This window comes from Trichinella spiralis (assembly GCF_000181795.1).
Source record: "Trichinella spiralis strain ISS 195 chromosome Unknown Scfld1557, whole genome shotgun sequence".
Lineage (NCBI taxonomy): Eukaryota > Metazoa > Nematoda > Enoplea > Trichinellida > Trichinellidae > Trichinella > Trichinella spiralis.
In genome coordinates this window covers 2,434,137-2,450,891 of record NW_003528496.1, presented here as the reverse complement: position 1 = coordinate 2,450,891, position 16,755 = coordinate 2,434,137, and the positions used below count along the sequence as shown (strand labels likewise).

Genomic DNA, 16,755 nt, shown 5'->3' with positions numbered 1-16,755 from the left:
AAATCTAAACAAAAGCAGAAGCTAGCGCCATCAACAAAATTATAAACAGAACATCAACTTTTGAATTAAAAAAATGAAAATTTTTGATCAAGTCAACGGTTTCGGTGATGTTTTGGAATCGATCTGCTTTTTTTCACTATTTTCAGAACGCTGTTGTTCAGCCGTTGCTTCAGCATTTGACGTTTGGGTAGGTGTGTTTTCAACAGCCAGTCTTGGCTGTGATTCTGCATGACTCTGGCGAGCTTTTTCCAAACGCTCTGTTAAATCTCTTATTGCTTTTTGTCTAAATTATCAGCAATACATTAATTAACACATCAAATAAAAAACTTGAATAAGTAAAAAAGCAATATATAACCTATATCGTTCTGCATCTAATGGAGTAATACCAGGAATTACAGATGGCGTGGAATGAACCTGAACGCCAACTAAATCATCCATTTCACTCACTTGAGCTGATGATGGAAACCATCGAGAGAAAAGAGCAGACAATGAATTACTAGAAGATCAAACGTTATAAAAAAATAAAACGAAATATTTTTTATCGCAAACCTATACGTTGAGGCAGAATTTGATTGGCCCTTCAACAAAGGAGTCCTTTTTTCAAAGTACTGAAAAAACAGCCAGCCGGCGCCTACCCCAACTATGTACATGCAGAAGTACTGTTCTCCGAAGATAGTTGTTCTCAGATGAAATATTGCTTTAAACAAACTAAGAGCAAAATATACCAGACCGCTGATCACTGGAAGATGTTTCAACTGCAAATGCAACAGTCGAGAGTGGTATAACGGCGTATTCGGAAATGTATGCGCTAATGTATAAACTACGGCACCATTAAATCCACTCAGACCATTTATAAATGTTCGCATATCAATTAAAATTTGAAACTGCGTTACAATGGAGCCGAAAGCTGCATATGTAATTATAATGAATAAAGACAATACCACTGCAACGGATAAGTTAACAATCCAAAAAAACAACCATAAATGCTTCATACCCCAAATTGGTTCAAAAACTCTGAAAGCAATGTTCAATAATAAAAAATCTAAGAAAACCATTAATACATTGCTTTCCAGCATCCAAAAAGTAAATAAAGTCCAAATTTTCCCATCATACAATAAATGATGCACCACTAGTGCCAATTCTTCAAACAAAAATGGGTTGAATGAGCTAATGTAACCAAATATAACTGCCAGAAAAGTGACTATGTGGAACGCCGGACGTGCCAAAAACAGTTGACAAATTTCGGTAAAAAAAGCAGGTGGTTCCATAACTTTCGCATTAATATTTTCCTGCACTTTAGGTTTAAAATGGATTAAGTGCATTGCAGTCTGAAAGAAAAAAAACATTCCAAAACGAATTTCAAAATTATCACAATGATCGTTTGGAAATTTTTCATAAAATTTGCCATACATAAATAAGAAGCTGTTAAAGTATTTGCTTCATAATAAAACATTACTGCAATACATCAACTTGATTACTCTGTACTTACACAAAAAGTAGTGAAACAAAAATTGAATTTTTCTTGTATTCAGTAAATCATCTATAAGCATTGAAAAAATGGAAAAAACAATATGCCATTCTCTTTTTATTTAAATTGCACAAAATACAGCTATATAATATATTATTTTAAATACCATAGTAAATTAACAAAACTGTTAGCTACAGTACAATTTTAGTTTTACTGTAAAAAATCAAGATAAAACGTATTAAAATTTTCAAATTATGTCACAAAATTTTAGTTTGGCAAAAACATATAAAAATTAGTAAAACATTTTGTTTTTTGAATTTCATATTTGTTTTAGTCCTTCATATTGTTTTATGAAGATATAATTTTTTTGTGAAGTGATTATTTGAACTTTTTAAAAATTGGTAAACAAATTGATCATAAAGCAGTTGTTATTAACAATTTACATAAAATAATTTCCAGTGAGATAATGATTTAAATTTTTCTGCTAAATAATTCAAATTTTCAGGATACTATAAATTTGAAATTTTTACTTTTAATCGGCTGTAACTTGATTTTCTTACAGTTGTACTGTTTATTATTTTTTTAAGTTCTAAATATGGGAATTTCACAATTCATTTAATTATGTGGGCATAATTTTTTAGCTTTCAGTTTTCTATATTTTTAAAGTTTTGTTAAAAATAATATCAATAAAAGCGTATACTAATGAACGTTTCTTAACATCACTTTTGTATAGCACAACCTTTCGCATTTATTGCAATCTCAGTTTTTTTGCAGTTTACGTTCTGATATATAACGGCATGTATTTCAGTTATTTATGCAATGATTACGTACGTATGAAGTTTTATATATAGACGAAATAATGAAAATTTCAGTCTGCATTTTTAGTAGTTTCATGAGTATGTAATTTGAAATAATGTCATCTATTTAGTTTGTTTTACAAACATTCTCAGTTGTCAAATTATATTTCATTTGAATAGTATTTTTTCGATATTGTTATTCTTCTATAAGTGTTATAAGAATGGCATGTTTCGCGTGATTGTTTTTGTTCATAAAAGCATAAATGTGTTGCTGATGTTTTTTGGTTTTGTTTTACAACATAATAAATATCCATGTAAATTTTTACATTTATTTGTTTTTTATCTTAGTCATGATTTCAAGCTCTTCTGAAAGCAAACGAAGTCCATCGAAATATGACGAACGGAGAAATCCGAAGCAACTTGACTATTCACGTCACAGCAAAAGGCGAAGGCACTCATCATCGTCATCTGAGGGTGGTTTTGATTTAAAGAATAATAATGCCCATCGTCATTCAGAACGGTTGAAAGTCAAAACAGAGGTTTGTATTTGTTGCAGATTTTAGTGTTATCGGTTTTATTTTAAAATTTTAATTTCAAAATTATGAATTGGTTCAAGAATTATTTGTAAATGTTAAATGGGGTTGATATACGTTTGTATTGTAATTTTTAATTATTATTCACTTCTCAAATATCGAAATGAACTTGAAGCAATTTATAATTATATTTTTAGATAAAAGTCAAAGAAGAGCCAGATTCTGACGGTGGTTACCGACGCGATTCAGATTTGAAAAATAAACGAAACTTCAGTCGGTATGAAAGCAAATCTAGGTCCGATGCCGATCGAAATCACCCGTCTCATATTAAAGTATTCGCGTATATTTTTTTATTGCTTTATTATTAATTTTACATTTAAAGATAAAAAAAGAAGAAACATCGGATCGTGAACGACATCCAAGACCTTCTTCGGTGAGTAGCCGTTATTCGCAGGACAGATATCGGTCAGGTCGACGGGATGATCATTTTGATCGAAGAAAGAATGAACAAAAATATGCTTGGGGAAAGCGAGAAGTTAAAGTAGAGGCCAACAGCGGTGCTCCGCCAAAGGAAAAGCCAAATTTCGAAGTTACTGGAGCTTTAGCAGCGGACACGAATTCTTACAAAGGAGTAGTGATCAAATATACTGAACCTCCAGAAGCAAGAAAACCGAAACTTAGATGGAGTCTTTATCCATTTAAAGGCGAAGAAGCACTTCCATTATACAGAATTCATCGACAAAGTGCTTATTTGTTTGGTAAGCTTAATGTAAACTGAATTTTTTATTGTTTTCACCATATTCACGAGCTGTGTACGAGTTTTCAGGTCGAGATCGAAGAATTGCTGATATTCCGATAGATCATCCCAGTTGTTCTAAACAGCATGCTGTTTTTCAGTATCGGTCAATACCAGAAACTACAGATGATGGTCGTGTTATACATCTAATCAAGCCATATTTGATCGATTTGGGTTCTGCAAATGGTACTTATTTGAATGGCGATAAAATGGAAGCGCAACGTTATTATGAACTTTTTGAAAAAGACGTAATCAAATTTGGATACAGTTCTAGAGAATATGTTTTGCTTAACGAAAAATCTGCTGATAATGAATCTTCTTCATCCACACACGAGTCACCACCGGATGCGAAAGTGAAAGTGAAAGAAGAAAAGCAAAATTAAAAAAAATATTGCTATTATTATCTTTTTTGTTATTTTTGTTGTTCAAATAAGTTGGTTTAAATAAAAAGTTATTCATAAATGCAAATTTGTTTTGTTTTTTGTTTCTGCTTAAATTCAATATCAATATTAAAAAATTAAAATTAATTAAGATCCATTTTAAGCTTTATTTAAAAATTGTACCATTTACTAAAAGGAAAATATTATGAATAATGTGTTTAAAGTAATTTTAAAGTTTATCTATTTTAAATTCTTTAAAAAAAATTAAAACATATGAAAGGATTATTGAAACCTTAAAATCAATATTCACTGTCATTTCTAAGATTTTTCTCTTTTCGCTCACTCATCTGTTCAAACTGATCTGATGAATACTGTTTTGCGGTATTGCGTTGTTAGCTTCATTTTGTGTTTTTGCTTTTACGTTTGTAAGTGTTTGAATTTATTTTTTTAATTAAAATAGAAATGAATTTAGACAAATTAAATTAATTGTTAACAAATATTTTTAGCGGTTTCTTTAGTGCAGCCATTGCCATGCGCAAATCATGCAGGAAACTTCATTTGCCACTTCCAACATCGAAAGCCAAATTTTGTTGAGCACTGTAAAAGATCTCGCCTTTTTGGACGATTTTATTGTTGTAAATCTTGTGCGGCAGAACTCGGCATTGTTGTTAAAGAAGATGGTTCATTCGAAGGTTATTAATATTACTGTTGAATAAAAATTATGATTAATTTTTCTCTCTTATAATTCTTTTTTTGTCAGATTTGAAAAACTTCACTTATTATGATCCAACGTGTCCAGATATTAAAGATCGAGCGGTTGCAGAAGGACGGGAAAATGTTTTTTGCGATTTGCACATGGTTGTTCCTGTCGTCTTGCACTGTTCTATGCCAGATATGCAGTATTCATGCGCTAAGACATGCAATATTACTTGCGGTGTGCAGCAAGGCGAAAAAAAGATTGATTTTTTTATGTGAAATGAATATTTTTGTTCATTTTATCATTAAACTTTGAAACTATTTATGAAAACTGCCTTTGATTTCATCTGATCGGATCAGTTTGACTAGTAGATATTTATAAAAATAATGTTTTTCAAAAAATTTTTTTTTCCGTAAACTTAGAATACCATATGCAATGTATTTTGAAAATTGATTTCAAAATTTGTTTGTCATCTCACAACTAATTAAGACCCCATTTCAAAGTATTGTATTGAATGGAATTAATCGATTAAACAAACAGTTAATTGAGTGGTTCGATAAAATTTTGGCGGTAGAATCTTTCGCTAACCGAAGAAAATGATACAACATATATTAAAGTATTAAATTTTTTGCTACGCTGAAGAAATTTTATAGCCTACAGTTTGACGCAGCGAAATTCTATATGAAAATTGCTTTAAGAACAAACTACGTGGGTGTTACTTTCATTTCATTATTTAATCTCACTTTCTCATCTCTATATTCACCATTATTTCACATTCGCGCTCCGGCTGAAAACACCAAATCAAATTATTATTAATTATCATATTTCGGTAAGTTTATTACTTTCTCGAATCATACAATACATACTCATGATGGATTTCTATTAAATTTTGAATGGCGCTAATTATGCATTTTGAATATGTAATGACGTTGTGCATTTTGAAGCTTTTCAAACCGAAAAAGTCAGATGAATGAAATGAATGAAAAGAAATCATTTGCAATGACAAATTTCAGTAGTGTAAATGTCAGCAATTTCCAAAACGGTAAGTTTCTTCAAACTGAACAAATTGAAATTTAAATTTTTCATATTTTTTAATTTTTATTTTAAACAACATAGCAAATTATTATTCCACTTATAAGAAGAAAACATATTTCTTTTAAATATTTAGGCGAAAAAAATTTCCCACTTCGCAAGAAAGATTTAGATGTTGGTGCCAAACGTGTTCACATGTATGGCAAAGAATTGGATGGCGATCATCCAGTAAATGAAAATAAATTTTAAAAGTAGAAATCAATTAAAACAAAAATTCCAGGGGTTTAAAGATAACAATTATCGTAAACGAAGAATGGAAATTGCTAAAATTGCTGAAGAATTTAGATAGTAATACTGTATTGCTGAAATTATTATTCCAAATTGCTAAAATTCAAAATCGTCTTTTAGTGGAGATGAAATTCCTGACGTTGAATATACACAGGAAGAAACATCTACATGGTAACTTTTATTTAAATTTTCAGCTACAAAATGATCGTTTGTCATGAAAAAATAACATTATAAGATGTTAGGATCTATTTCTAAAAAGTTTGAAGGTAAAGTTTTAGGCGGGCAGTTTATACCCAATTGAAAATGTTGCATCAGAATTATGCATGCAAACGTTACTTGAGAAACTTTTCAAAATTGGAACAGCAGCGCCTTTTCAGCGAGGAAAAAGTCCCACAACTTAAAGATGTTTCAAACTTTTTGAAAGGCAATATTACAATATTAGTTTAACTTCAATATTAAAAAAAAAATTAAATTTCAGATTGTACAGGATTTGAAATTTATCCTGTTGAAGGTTATCTGAGTGCTAAGGATTTTCTTGCTGGCCTGGCATTTCGTGTTTTTCACACTACTCAATATGTTCGTCATCCAAGTGATCCATTCTACTCACCAGAACCGTAATTCATTTTTCTTTTGATAAATGAAAATAATATTAACATCATGGAGAACTTTAGTGATGTATGTCATGAGCTGCTTGGCCATGTTCCCATGTTTGCTGATCCTGAATTTGCACAATTGTCTCAAGAAATTGGTCTGGCTTCTTTAGGCGCTTCTGAAACGGACATAAACAATTTAGCTAAAGTATGCAACAATATATATTAATGGCTATTTCTTGAGCATAAAAATAAAATTTAGATTTATTTTTTTACTGCTGAATTTGGAGTCATTGTAGAAGATGATCAAATAAAAGCATACGGTGCAGGTCTGCTATCTTCAGCTGCAGAATTGAAAGTAAAGAAGAAAGTGAAAGCTTAAAAATTAAAATTATTAATAACATCAATAAAGTAAAATCTCAATTATGCATTTGAAAATTATAAGCATTGGCTTGTTTTAATTGTAAATTCTGAAATCATATAAATTTGATGATGCTGATTAATAATTTAATTTCTGTTATATTCCAATTTTTATTTAAGAATACTATGGAACAAAATAAAAAGTTCAAAACGTTCGATGTGAACACTATTCTGCAAACAGATTGCATCATCAGTGACTACCAGAATGCTTATTTTGTTTCACTGAATATTCAAGACGTTATTCAACATGTTCGGTATGTTCATATTAAAATTCCCGTTTATATATATATATTTTTTTTAATATAAAACTTAATTTTTGCAAAACTTTTAGATTATTTGCTAGAACAATCACACGAAGTTTACCATTTCGTTATAACGCTTTTATCGAAGAAGTTGAAGTGTTGGACAATGTCGAAAAACTTTTTCAAGCAATTGACAACTTGAAACATGAAATAACGTGTATTAGTGAAGCTGTGAAAAAAGTGATGGAAAATTGAACTGATTATTCATTAAAATAAAATATATCATTTAAATAAAACTTACACAATTTGACTTACAAACTCAATACAATACAATTTACAAACTCAACGTTCCAATTTGTGAAACTTCAAATCATACCATATATTTTGATATTCTCAAAAAATAGTTTAAAAAATTAATTTATACTAATAAGCTAAGCTGAAAAAATGTATAAGCTGCTTCAGCAGTATTACTAAAGACTCTCTTACTTGAGTTTTATTAATACTGTACTTTAAAAAATTATATATCTAGTAGATTGTTTTTTAAATGCGAATTACAGTATAAACTGGTTTATAATTATTAATGTGCTGATTAATTAACCATAGGAATAGAGGAATTGTTCAAATTTATGTTTACAGTAAATGATGAACATTTATGTTTAAGTTCTATGTTTTTATTGCGTTAGTAATATTTATATTTTTTTATAGTATATGTATATCATGCATATCTGTATTATATAGGAAACGTGATATACGAAATGAGTGAATTTACAAAATTGAATGCTAATTATCGGAGCGGTATAGATGAATTTGCAATAAAGTTTAACGAAAAATATGAAAATGTGAATTTCCAAGGGCCATGGTTATCAACTAACGAAGATGGTTATTCTATTTCAATGTGTTTGATTTTACTAATTATGTTTTTGTTTCTAGTGACAGCATTTGAAAAGCCATTCAAATGTGCCATCTTACGAAACTTTTTAACTGGCAGTAATATGAATGAATACTTTCATATTTTGAGGAAGGAAATACTCGATAGCAAACCTGTTTTAAAGGAAAAAGATTTGTTCAAATTTTACCAGGTAATAAAACTTTTTAATGTTATTTTATATTCACGTGAACTTTACTTTCAGACGAAAGATTTTAGTGCATTGTCATCACCAGCAGTTGAAAAATTAAAATCTGTATTTTATGGGCCTGTCAAAGAATGGTTTTCTAAGGTAACTGGCATTCCTTTAGACGATCGGGTTGCATTAGCAGCACAAGTATACAGTCACGGTAATTATTTGCTATGTCATGATGATCGCGTTGGTGGTCGTCGAATTGCCTTCATATTGAATTTCACTGAAAACTCTTGGACACCTGATGATGGTGGTCTATTGGAATTGCTAGAATGTGAAAGTGAGCAAGCATGTGTTGTTATTTATTTATTTTATCCAACGATAAAGTTTATTTAGCCGAACAATATCCAATGAAAGTGAAACACACTGTTGTTCCATCCGAAAATGTATTAACATGTTTTGAAGTAGTACTCCAGTCTTTTCATCAAGTAAAGAATATATTTCTTCAAAGAAGCAAAACTTTTCTTAAATAGCAGTAATGAATTTAGAGTTTCCAAGAAATACTTAAACTGTTTTATCTAGGTATCAGAAATCAGAAGCAAGACAAAGAAGCGCTTTTCCATTCAAGGTTGGTATCATGGATCTGAGATCGAGTATCCTATGAACCTGCGTTCGCTTTCTTCGCTTCACCAGTCGATTGATGAACCAATTGACATGCATGTAAATTCTGTTTTTGTTCTTTTTTTTTATTTTACATTTATGTATTTAGGATGCAGATTTAAAAAATTTTATAAATTCTGCGTATCTTGACAAGGAAGTGATTTCGTGGCTAAATGGCACTTTTGAAAAAGAATCCAAAATGGATCTTATGAATTTTTTTAAGGTAAGCAGTAATTAAATTAAGCAGATTGTAATTAAAGTTTTAAATCTTGTTAACTGTTATTTAAGTGAAAGTGTTTTAAGTAAATATGGAAATGTTTACAATTATTATGCTATTTTTTTAGAAATTGAATATCAAAGAGAGACATGGAATATATTTCTGACAGGGTTTTTGAAGTTTTGACATTTTTTTAATGTTTAGGATGATGTGTACAATGCAATGTACAGGGAAATTTGTTCCAATTCTATTCTTTGGAAAATTTATGGACCAATGCAAAAACGGTACTACATGTTTAATTGCTTTATTGTATGTTTTATAAATTTTAATTTAATTTAATATATGCATATAAGCATTACAGTTGATTATATATGAATTAAAATTTATGTTTTGATTAGTTGTTGTTTTTTGAAATTTTTTAAAACAATATTTGCAGTTTTATAGGAAAAATCATATTTATTATATGACATTTTAGATTGTATTATGTTGCAGAAAAAAATGCATTCAATGCTGAGTCGTGTCCCACGGTTTCTAAAGTAATATCTTTTTTAAAATCAAAGTTGATGTTCAACTACCTCGCAGAATTAACTGGGCTAGATAATTTAGCAGTTAATAAAGGTAACTGAAGTTAAAAATTCTTCCGTTAAATATGTGAAAAATTAAATGATTATCAGTTAAGGCTGTTTTCATATGAAAAATATTAAATGTAATTAATTATTATTTTGATGCTGATTAATTTATTATTATAATTAAAAAGTAAACAAAAGATGTTTACCTTTAATATTTCATTACTTTGATTATTGGAATATATTACATGTAAGAGGGAAGGGAATGGGAAAGATTTCAGATGTGTATTACTTAGATTTGTCGGGTGGATGCGGTTGTAAACAGGAAATACGAAAATTTGGATCCGGTTGTTATTCGTTGATTGATGCAGATGAATGCAGCAATTCAGAAAATGAAATGCTTTTAGAAGCAATATTTCATTTAGTACCAGAAGGTAAAAGTTTTCCGTTTTTTACAAGTGGATAATAGGAATTTGATTTTTGCACAGTAGTTGTGCTTTGTAAAAGATTCTGTTATCACTTGCCTTTTAGAATGGGATGAAAAGTATGGCGGTGTTACTATCTTTCATTTGGGAGAAGCAGACGAGGACGAGCATGGGGATAATGAATACGCATTACCTGAATACGTAAATCACTGTTTTAATTGAACTAGAAAAAACATTTTTAAAACAACTTTAAATATAACATAAAAAAGGTTTATTGCTTGAGAAGATTTTATTTTAAGGTAAATGAGAGCAATTTGCTTCCTAACTTGCTGACACTAGTTTATCGTGATAGAGCAGTGCCTACATTTGTCAAATATGTCACAAAGGATGTCGAACATCTGGAAATTCCATATTTCATTGATTTCAACATTAAATATGTTGAATCACAGTCCATGGATACAGAATGAATTTATTCAAAGCAGCGTGAAAATTCTGTTCTTCGAAATAGGAATAAACAATGAGAAACACCTGAAAATCTTTTCTACCAGCATTGCAGTATTTTCATTGTTGTAATTTATTTGTCATTGTTTCAGTCATTTCATCTTATTTCAGATTTATTACTTTATTATTGTACTTTTATACTTTATTAATAAATAGAAGGGTAAGATCATTGTAAGATGGAATCATCTGATATTTTGACAAAATTAATAACTTGACTCAGTTGCAAGAGATTTCAGCTATTGTTGTTGTTGGCATATCTGTTTTCTGCAACGATTTCATTGTTTAAATTATCTTTGCAATTAGATTCACAGCAATATCCAGAAAATACATGAGTGTACACAATTCAAAATGCATTTTCCTTCAGTATAACATTATTTCAGCATTTTTAAAATTAAAATTTATTTTATATATCAAGTTCTGAAAAGTAGAGTAAATAAAAAGTGATACAATTTTCCAATTCTTATGAAACATACAATGATACAATTAAATTTGTTGTCAATAATCAAACTATAAAATCATAAAACATTAACAATAATAAAATGAGACATTACAATATTATTATTGATTGGTAAGTAAATTTGTTTATGGACGAGTAAAATAATTCAAATTTACGCGGTTACTAAAATCTAAACATGAAATTGGCGGCAATATATTTGGCATTAACTGCCATTCTCCATTTGCTTTTATTTCTTCTAAGCCGACAACAGAAGCATATGGATAATGAATACCCATTTTGCTAAGTTCATAATTGGACAAATTAGTAGCAGATTTTTTCATCAAACTTCGACCAATGGCATCAATTGTTGGTGCATGAACGACGAACAACAAATTGCACTTTGTTTTTCCATGCAAACTCACAATGTAGTTAACCACCGTATTGACTCGTTTGTAATATTCTTCAATAGTTTCACTATGAAACTTATCTTTCAATGTTTGCGCCATCATGTATGGAATGTAATTTGGTTGTATTTCATATCCTTCACTGACCAACTGATCAGTATTAAGAAAATTCAAATTTGCATTTTCATACCAACCCAAGTATTCAAACAGACCTGCTTCGATGCAAATTTTTGTATTTGAACCAGCAAACGACTTCAATATTCCATGGGCACTTTGAATGCTACGCAAAGCTGGACTACAATAGACCATGTCAAATCCAATTCCACTCAGTTTCATACCTCGTCCAATCATTTGTGATGTCGCATAACCAATTTCAGTAATCGGTGGATCATTGTAAAAATCTTTCCATCCATTTTCTCGTTTTACTGCTCTTAATGGCATATTCAAATCATATGGTCTATACTCTCCTAAATCTGTGAAACCAAGACGCAACCAACCTGGAAAAACGCGATCCATTCGTTCTCCATGGCGGACTAAAAAAATTCTTCTCCCAGACAATTCTACTGTTTCTTTGTTCTCTTGTACCTTGTCTCCTTTTACTTCACTTTGTCCTTCTGGCAAAGCGTTTAACGGTTGTGGTTCATTCGCCATTGCTCAATATGCACAACACGTGCTACGTCAAGCAAGCAGAGAATACTAACCTTATTCTGTTTCTCGTTCAACTTATCCATAATGTTTTGTTTAAATTTAGCAGTTTAATGTAAGACTTTTAAAGTATATTAAGGTATTACTCTAGTTTTAAAGATTTTTCTTAAAGTTCTTTCATATGAAAACTGATATTCTTCAAAAATGGTTACGTGAAATATTTGATAACTTCAACTACAATTTACTTTACAACTACTTCAACTAATAATTTCGATGATTTTCAAGTATTTAAATATCATGATATATGAATTTGAAATTTTTTAAATGTTTTATTTCACAAATGATCACATTTTAGGAATTCAGTTCAAACTTTTTAAAAATGAAATCAAAATTACCTTTAATTTGGTATATTGTTGAAAGTTGAATAGAAATATTAAAATTTATTGAAGAAAAGTATTTAGTAAAGGAAATATTTTGACCAAAATGACATTAAATATTGTGTCCACTCACAACCAGGCATTCTCGGCTGATGAATTTCTGCGCTGTAATATTTGTAGAAAATTATATGTATATATATAGAGTATAGAAAAAATATATAATTATAGAATCGTTTATAGAAAATCTTCAGCATGCATTTAGTTACCATAACCGGCTTAACAGTAAATATAGCAGTTGCTCACCGTTCTGGGTAAATCCTGTTAGTGTTGATGTATTGTCTAGGGTTCTTTTATTGTCAGTTTTCATTCGTGGAATGTTATTAGTAATTAGCATATTCATAACATTCATCTTACTGTACAAACAGTTTTCTTAGTCAGCGGTCTGTTGAACAGAAACAAAATATTGCTTTTCAGCCAAATGACATAAACTGCTCGCAAAGATCTGAAGCTTTACTCAATAAAGTGATCATCCATAAACAGAATGTCGAACTATAGTCGAATAGTGGAAAAATTGTATGAAGTAAATCAATGCATAAAAAAATAAATATCTTACACTATTAAGATAATTTGGAGAAACGTTTAACGTACATTATAGAGAAATGACAAAGTGGTTAAAGATTTTTTAGATAATGTCGTACCACTTTTTTATCATACTGTAATGTTTGTAATAATGCTTGAACTTATTATTTACTGTAGTGTACTGTGCAGCTGGTAATTTGTAATATTGTGAAATTTGTATCTGATTTTAAGACAGAAAACAGTAAATGTTATGGGTGTTAAAGGGTTGTGGAAAATTTTGGATGCTGCCTCTAAGCCGGTCACTCTTGAATCTCTTTCCGGGAAAATATTAGCTGTTGGTGAGTCAGTATTTTTGGTTTATTTATACCATATATATGTATGTTACTATGAAAACAATTACTATTGAACGTCGTTATTTGTTTGTTTTGTTTAAGATTTGTCGATATGGTTGCATCAGGCCGTTCATGTTAATTTTGGTTCAGAACGGCATTCGATTTTTGAAGGGCCAAAAGCACATCTTCAAATTTTATTTTTTCGTCTGCTGAAGCTGTTATTTTATGGAATTCGACCAATAATTGTTTTTGATGGCCCAGAAATTTCTATTTTGAAGAAACGTACACAGGTATTTTATTTTAGAAAATGTTTCACTTAGTTTGTTTTTGCTATTTGCAGATACGACGGCGGATAAAATTGAATGAATCATTTACCAAAAGTAGAAAGTTGCAGCAAAAGATGCTCAAGGTATTGGCTGCCAAAGCTGCTGATCGTTTTGAATCTACAATAAATGGTAAGGCTGATTACTGAAGTTTGTGTTTTGAAAAAATGTTTTGATTTTTTTTATTCTGAATGACTTTAAAAATAATAATTTTAGAAAATATGACTGCGCATGAAGCAAGCAGTGCATTAATTAATGCGGAAAGTACTTCATCCGTTCAAGTGAGTATCTTGTTTTCTTCTGTTGCACGAAGAAGTGATGAAAGTTATTCGTGTATTTTTAAATTAATATTTTAAAACTGTGTTATGCAAAAGTACTGCGCGTTGGGTAATTGGAAGAATAATGGCTATTCAGTTTACTATACTCGTATTTACTGTTTAACTTTTGCTTTATTTACATAGTGCTGATTTTAAATTTTCAGTAATTTGATGCAAAATGATATTGCAACTAATAATATATATATATATATATATGTATAACTAATGAATAGGAGTTGTAGGATATTGAGAAAATCGAAAGATTGCAGACTTCACAGGATGATCATTTTGATGAAGACATGTGGAGTTATAGTAATAATGAAGTAATGAAACCAAAAGATGTGCTTGTGACGTTATATGAATAGTTATGTATGTTAATCTTGTAGATTCTGTTGGACGGAATTGATTTAAAAACTGTAAACGAATTGCCACTTGAATTGCAGTATGAAATTTATGCGGCAATGAAATCCCAGCCGTCTAAATTAAATGTACCTTCGGTAATTTTATGACGTTTAATTGTTTACATATTTTAAATTATGATAATAACATAAGCAGAATATGTTCTGTTTAGGTTTCAGGTGCTTTTTCTAATTACCAAATTAACGAATTGCTGAAACGAAACGAAATTGATGATAAATTAGCTAAACTTAGGGAGGAAATTATACTTAGCGATCCGTTGCTTACGTTAAACGTCCATGAAGCAGAAAAATCAACATGCGCCGTAAAAGTGAAAAAATTGATTAGTCGAGATAATCGGCATCATATAATTTTTGATCGTGAAGAGAAAACTGTTGAAGACAGTAAACTAACTAAACCGTTTGAAAATCTTGAAAATGACATTATACCCAACTGTGTAACATTTGATGGAAATGAATGTGAAGAAATGCTTTTTGATGATTTTATTCCAGGAAATGATGATGTAAATTATGATGAGAATGTAAAATTTATTGAAGAAAGACCGTGTGAATTATTTGCAAACTGTAAAACACTGAATGATGATTTAACAAACGACAGCGCAGGCAGTTCAATTGTTGATGTTAGTTCTTCTATTGAAGCCAGTGAACCTGCGTTTGAAAAGGAAAGATATCCGTCTGAAAATGAATTTACGCAACAGATTCTATCAACTGCTGCAAGTGATGAACTTTGTGATTCAGAAGAAAATAAGGAAACATTCATAGAATGTCAGTCTGATGATAGTGGTGAGTTTCAAATTTTGAATTTATTTATATCTCTGTAATACAATCTGAATTTTGTTTGTTTTACACGCACACACACAGATGTATATATATATGTGTTGTATAAAAGTTTTGCTTTTTAGACAGTTTTGTCGAAGTTGAGGAATTGTCTGAAGAACATCTGCATGATATGTTGAATGAAACTTTAAAATCTGAAAAAATAGCTGAAAATGATTTTTCCGACTGCGTTGTTTTGGAAACGAAATCTGTTGTTGCAAACGATGTTGCGGATATTCACTGGACTGGTGATTTTCAGAAGTTGGAAAGCGAACATTCGCGAGCTGAAGCTGGCGCGCGAACGGTTACTTCACAAATTTTAGACGAATGTGAGGTTTGCATTTTGCATGTTTTACTTGTTTATTCCGATTAAAAAGTTTATCATGATTTTGTAACTATTTATGTACTGTTTAGTGGAATATTTTTTGTGTAGGTTTTTTTGCGGCTTTTTGGCGTACCGATCGTGAAGAGTCTAGCAGAAGCAGAAGCTCAGTGTGCTTGGTTAGAGCAGAATCAAATTTCCGAAGGTACGATAACTGATGATTCGGATATTTGGCTATTTGGCGGTCAACATGTATATCGTAATTTATTTGTCAAGAAAAAATTGGTGCAATATTTTGATATGAACACTATAAAAGAATTGTATGGTAAGAAATTGAATTTATTTTATTCAGATCATCATTAATTAATTGTATTGCGCATCCTGTGTTTTCAGCACTGAACAGAGAAAAGTTTATTTTACTAGCTATGCTAGTTGGTTGTGATTATTCTCAAGGTGTGGAAAATCTCGGTGTAGTTACAGCATTAGAGATAATTGCCGAATTCAACAGTGCAGCCGAACAAAGTACACCAATAGAAACACTGGTCAGTTTTCGACAGTGGTTTCAATCTGCACCTTTGCCAGGAGAGTCAACGTTCAGAACACGTCTGCGGAAATTGTGTTGTCACTTTCCTGGCACATTTCCAGATCAGTGTGTATATGATGCTTTTTTGAATCCAAAAGTTAATCATTTTCATGCTGAAGATTTTAAATGGAATTTGCCGGATTTGGATGCTATTCGACGATACGCGGAAGAAAATTTTAATTGGAGTAAAGAAAAAACCGATCAACATCTTTTGCCAGTGATGAAAAAATTAGGAAGGACGCATTGTGAAAATCAGAGCCGAATTTCCAGTCACTTTTTGCCCATCACTATTGACGTTAAAGCAAAACAGTCAAAAAGGATGAAAGTTTTAATTAACAAGATGAAAAGAAATGAAACAAATGACGATGTCGCCGATAGTTCAGATTGCGTTGTTAAAAAGAGAAAAAAACAAAGAGAGATGAGAAAATGAAAACAGTTATGTTAAATATTAATTTATAATTTTATAAACTGAAGTTATGAATCGTTTTGAACAATGCGTCACACGATTTCAGTTCAATTTATCTGATATTAATGA

The 16,755-nt window shown here is 30.3% G+C and overlaps 6 protein-coding genes across 6 annotated transcripts; 4 read left to right on the top strand and 2 right to left on the bottom strand.

The window, feature by feature from the left end:
• Positions 1-87: 87 nt before the first annotated feature.
• On the bottom strand, positions 88-2,216 carry Tsp_05205 (conserved hypothetical protein). Its single transcript, XM_003369747.1, has 9 exons — positions 2,169-2,216; positions 1,912-1,977; positions 1,114-1,328; positions 995-1,014; positions 726-907; positions 619-681; positions 550-578; positions 356-496; positions 88-283 (listed from the first exon to the last, which is right to left on the bottom strand). Exons 1-9 carry the CDS (start codon positions 2,214-2,216, stop codon positions 88-90), a joined length of 960 nt encoding a protein of 319 aa, XP_003369795.1.
• Positions 2,217-2,615: 399 nt separating this feature from the next.
• Tsp_05204 (smad nuclear-interacting protein 1) lies at positions 2,616-3,977 on the top strand. The gene is made up of 4 exons (XM_003369746.1): positions 2,616-2,804; positions 2,996-3,130; positions 3,253-3,556; positions 3,625-3,977. Exons 1-4 carry the CDS (start codon positions 2,616-2,618, stop codon positions 3,975-3,977), a joined length of 981 nt encoding a protein of 326 aa, XP_003369794.1.
• A 1,669-nt stretch (positions 3,978-5,646) lies between these two features.
• On the top strand, positions 5,647-6,609 carry Tsp_05203 (tryptophan 5-hydroxylase 1). The gene is made up of 6 exons (XM_003369745.1): positions 5,647-5,713; positions 5,840-5,931; positions 5,984-6,051; positions 6,186-6,198; positions 6,270-6,378; positions 6,470-6,609. The coding sequence occupies exons 1-6, from the start codon at positions 5,647-5,649 to the stop codon at positions 6,607-6,609; spliced, it is 489 nt and encodes a 162-aa protein (XP_003369793.1).
• A 39-nt stretch (positions 6,610-6,648) lies between these two features.
• Tsp_05202 (putative 2-oxoglutarate and iron-dependent oxygenase domain-containing protein1) lies at positions 6,649-10,636 on the top strand. The gene is made up of 16 exons (XM_003369744.1): positions 6,649-6,789; positions 6,844-6,939; positions 7,122-7,255; positions 7,333-7,466; positions 7,949-8,122; positions 8,174-8,322; positions 8,374-8,641; positions 8,698-8,789; positions 8,884-9,021; positions 9,071-9,184; positions 9,383-9,462; positions 9,654-9,714; positions 9,739-9,796; positions 10,041-10,178; positions 10,276-10,370; positions 10,469-10,636. Exons 1-16 carry the CDS (start codon positions 6,649-6,651, stop codon positions 10,634-10,636), a joined length of 2,040 nt encoding a protein of 679 aa, XP_003369792.1.
• Positions 10,637-10,886: 250 nt separating this feature from the next.
• On the bottom strand, positions 10,887-12,161 carry Tsp_05201 (ubiquitin associated and SH3 domain-containing protein B). The gene is made up of 2 exons (XM_003369743.1): positions 11,283-12,161; positions 10,887-10,934 (listed from the first exon to the last, which is right to left on the bottom strand). Exons 1-2 carry the CDS (start codon positions 12,159-12,161, stop codon positions 10,887-10,889), a joined length of 927 nt encoding a protein of 308 aa, XP_003369791.1.
• A 267-nt stretch (positions 12,162-12,428) lies between these two features.
• On the top strand, positions 12,429-16,700 carry Tsp_05200 (putative DNA-repair protein). Its single transcript, XM_003369742.1, has 14 exons — positions 12,429-12,439; positions 12,605-12,722; positions 12,773-12,843; positions 13,343-13,449; positions 13,546-13,733; positions 13,784-13,898; positions 13,983-14,047; positions 14,326-14,406; positions 14,470-14,580; positions 14,655-15,282; positions 15,402-15,649; positions 15,749-15,957; positions 15,990-16,611; positions 16,695-16,700. Exons 1-14 carry the CDS (start codon positions 12,429-12,431, stop codon positions 16,698-16,700), a joined length of 2,580 nt encoding a protein of 859 aa, XP_003369790.1.
• Positions 16,701-16,755: the final 55 nt, after the last annotated feature.